Source organism: Cyberlindnera jadinii (genome assembly GCF_001661405.1).
Source record: "Cyberlindnera jadinii NRRL Y-1542 unplaced genomic scaffold CYBJAscaffold_19, whole genome shotgun sequence".
Classification (NCBI taxonomy): domain Eukaryota; kingdom Fungi; phylum Ascomycota; class Saccharomycetes; order Phaffomycetales; family Wickerhamomycetaceae; genus Williopsis; species Williopsis jadinii.
In genome coordinates, this window is record NW_017963670.1 from 64,109 (window position 1) to 67,056 (window position 2,948).

At 47.0% G+C, this 2,948-nt stretch overlaps 4 protein-coding genes across 4 annotated transcripts; 3 read left to right on the forward strand and 1 right to left on the reverse strand.

Annotated features, from left to right (window-relative positions):
- Positions 1-15: 15 nt before the first annotated feature.
- CYBJADRAFT_175309 (uncharacterized protein) lies at positions 16-513 on the forward strand (the record flags this gene model as incomplete). The annotated part of the gene is made up of 1 exon (XM_020216682.1): positions 16-513. The coding sequence occupies one exon, from the start codon at positions 16-18 to the stop codon at positions 511-513; it is 498 nt and encodes a 165-aa protein (XP_020068212.1).
- Positions 514-897: 384 nt separating this feature from the next.
- Positions 898-1,463, forward strand: MIX17 (Mix17p; the record flags this gene model as incomplete). Its single annotated transcript, XM_020217237.1, has 1 exon — positions 898-1,463. The coding sequence occupies one exon, from the start codon at positions 898-900 to the stop codon at positions 1,360-1,362; it is 465 nt and encodes a 154-aa protein (XP_020068213.1). The 3' UTR covers positions 1,363-1,463.
- A 530-nt stretch (positions 1,464-1,993) lies between these two features.
- On the forward strand, positions 1,994-2,548 carry CYBJADRAFT_169592 (uncharacterized protein). Its single transcript, XM_020215851.1, has one exon. It carries the CDS (start codon positions 2,047-2,049, stop codon positions 2,521-2,523), a length of 477 nt encoding a protein of 158 aa, XP_020068214.1. The 5' UTR covers positions 1,994-2,046; the 3' UTR covers positions 2,524-2,548.
- Positions 2,549-2,618: 70 nt separating this feature from the next.
- CYBJADRAFT_175312 (uncharacterized protein) lies at positions 2,619-2,918 on the reverse strand (the record flags this gene model as incomplete). The annotated part of the gene is made up of 1 exon (XM_020216683.1): positions 2,619-2,918. The coding sequence occupies one exon, from the start codon at positions 2,916-2,918 to the stop codon at positions 2,619-2,621; it is 300 nt and encodes a 99-aa protein (XP_020068215.1).
- Positions 2,919-2,948: the final 30 nt, after the last annotated feature.

The following is a 2,948-nucleotide window of genomic DNA, read 5'->3' on the forward strand; positions in this document are numbered from 1 at the left end:
TGTTTCCTAGGGCCAATGATTGGTACTTTCACTGCAGATTACTACATCGTGAGGAAGCAAAAGTTGAAGCTCACCGACTTGTACTCTGCAGATCCCAATTCCATCTACTGGTTCTGGTATGGATTCAACTGGAGGGCATTTGTCTCATGGATCTGCGGATTCGTGCCTGGTATTATTGGTTTCCCAAGCGTTAACCCTAACCTCACAAACGTTCCAAAGCCAGCTATAAAGATGTTTGAGATTTCGTTCATCATTGGCTATCCAATCTCCTTCATTATTCACGTTCTCATAAACAGAGTGTTCCCGCCTGTAGGCCTAGGGGAGATTGATGAGTACGACTTCTATCACACATTCACCAGAGAAGAGGCTCTCAAGCTCCACGTTGTACCTCACGACTCTGTAACCTCTGACGTAACAGAGGATGACAAAAAGAGCTGTGGCGATGTTCACGTTTCCAGAGTTGATTCTTCAACCGCCAAATCCAAATACAAACTATCAAAACTGTTTGTTTGAAACACCATAGATCTACGTGGCTGCTTATTCTAATGACTTATGTACTTTTATTCGGTTTCTTCATCTATTGTAGATGCGTCATCTACCCAATTCTGCTGCACAGGCCGCGATGATCAAATCCAGAAGGAAGATCCCTGTCCCCGCGGCGGTTTACAGCCAGAACAATGGTTGGCACACTACGACAGCCGCTCCCGATTTCCCGCGGTGGCAAAACCGAAAACTGAAGCCCTCAGCCGAAGCGGGCAGAGAGATTCCAGAACAAAGAGGCAATGGAGAGAAGAAAAAAAAAGTTGAAAAGGGAGATCCATCGCCACTACAACCATCTCTTGAGATTTGTTCTTTTGAATCTGTTACCTAACAACAAGACAACAATTCATACTCACAATGGCTAGAAGAACAGGTGGTTCCCGTCCAACCGTTTCCCGCTCTGCACCAACTCAGAGCAGATCTGCTCACTCTGCTGCTATTCCACAGCACCAGGCTCCTCCACACCAGCCAACCGCCTACTCTCAACCAGTTCAACAACAGCCTCAACAGCCAGGTATGTTTGCACAGATGGCCTCCACCGCTGCCGGTGTTGCTGTTGGTTCTGCCGTTGGTCACACCATTGGTGCCGGTATCACTGGTATGTTTGGTGGTTCCTCCTCCTCCCAGCAGGTTGACCAACAACAACAACAGGCTGTCCAACAGCAAGCCGTCCAAACCCAGCAGCAGCAAGGTGCTGCTGCCTGTGACGTTGATGCTAGAAACTTTACCAGATGTTTGAGCGACAACGACGGCAACATGCAAATCTGTGACTACTACTTGCAACAGTTGAAGGCATGTCAAGAGGCTGCCCGTCAGTACTAAACTGGATCAGACATTCATGCCACGTGATATATTCCTTTATTATTATCATCACTAACTTATTGACTCTATATCCAACCTTATAAATTATGTATATACACAGATCATTAATTGCCTAAAACGTGCTGTTGTAGAGAGCGAAAGTAAATACGCAGAGCGCGCGCCCATGTGCCCTTAGTCGATGATGTTTGGGTTTCTCCGGACCCGGGAAGGCATGTGTCCCGTACCATGTGTTTTGTGTGTCTTCCCCATTGGGAATGGTGCGCGAGTTTGTGATGTGTCAGGCAAAACAAAAACAAACAGGAATTTTTAAGGAGATCTCTTTGCTGCCCATTGTTTACACACTGAGCAAGCGTATACTTTCGTTCAAGCTAGACATTGCCATTGAGCTGATCTTCGAGAACAATGCTTAGAAGTGTCAAATCGCTACCTTCTCTTAGGGTGTTAGCTGCACCAGGACGTTGTGCTGGGTTGCCACACAAGCAAGTGAGACTTGTCCACCAAACCACGAAGAAAGATGCCACCCCTTTGCTCAACTCGAAGAAGTCTGAATTCTCGCTCATGTCTCTGCAGACTTTGAAAGCTGAGTGTCGCAAGCGTGGGCTGAAAGTGTCTGGACGTAAAGCGGAGCTTGTTTCGAGAGTTTCCAACCACGAGGCCTCTTTCTCCACAAGGGACAATGCCAATATGTCAACAATGAATAGACCAGCTTTAAAGACATCCACTGTCACTGCGAAGATGTCCTTCAACAGCAGCTCAAAGGCGCTAGCGAAGGGCGATGACTCTCACATTGATTTCATCAAGCCAGTGGATCTCCGTCCTGAGCCGCTTGTCAGAGATGACTACATTGTCAAGATCCCTTCCATATCCACGGAGGCTTCTAAAAACCCGGTGACTCCACTTGAAAAGGAGCTTCAGGGGTTCGATCTGTCCTCAATCAACTCCACTGTTTTCAGCACTCTCAGTAATACCAAGGTTGTGGGCTCCATGCTTAGCGACTTCCTCCATCTCGAATCAAAGGCCGAGGAAGAGGAGTACGTTGAAAAGCCTTATGAGTACGACAACAGCGAAATTCCAAACAGCGACAAGACCTTCTTTGCAGCCTTTGCCGGTATCACTGCTCTTTGGTTCTTCTTGAAGCCAACAGAGAAGAAAGAACACTAATCTACTTGGTGCTGTACTACAACTTCTATACATGTCATGTTACCATATGTGCCTTCCATTTGAATATATTATCTTGTCTTTTTCCCTAAAGCTGTTCAGCTCATGTAGACCCCCATCCCTGCCAAAGTTGATACCCCAATCATGATTGCAAGCACAGGCCCAAAGCTGATATCGTAGCTCTTCTGCTCCCTGTAACGATGATGGCCATATCTGTGCAAGTTCAACGTTTCGATCTCTTCGGCTTGTAATCCATGCTTGCCGTGGTTCTTGAACCGTTCATGGAACCACTCCCTATCGATCTCCGCTTGCTCCTTGGCTTGCTTCTCGCTTGACATGTTCCCGTTTCGAGAATCAGTCATCTTGCCTCGCCGTTGGTTTATACGCTTGTTGATCATACGCTTCTCAAACCACAGGTTCCCCTTGAG

Excerpts from the sequence above, each read along its gene's own strand:
- CYBJADRAFT_169592 (XM_020215851.1), top strand. The coding sequence starts at position 2,047 with ATGTCAACAATGAATAGACCAGCTTTAAAGACATCCACTGTCACTGCG.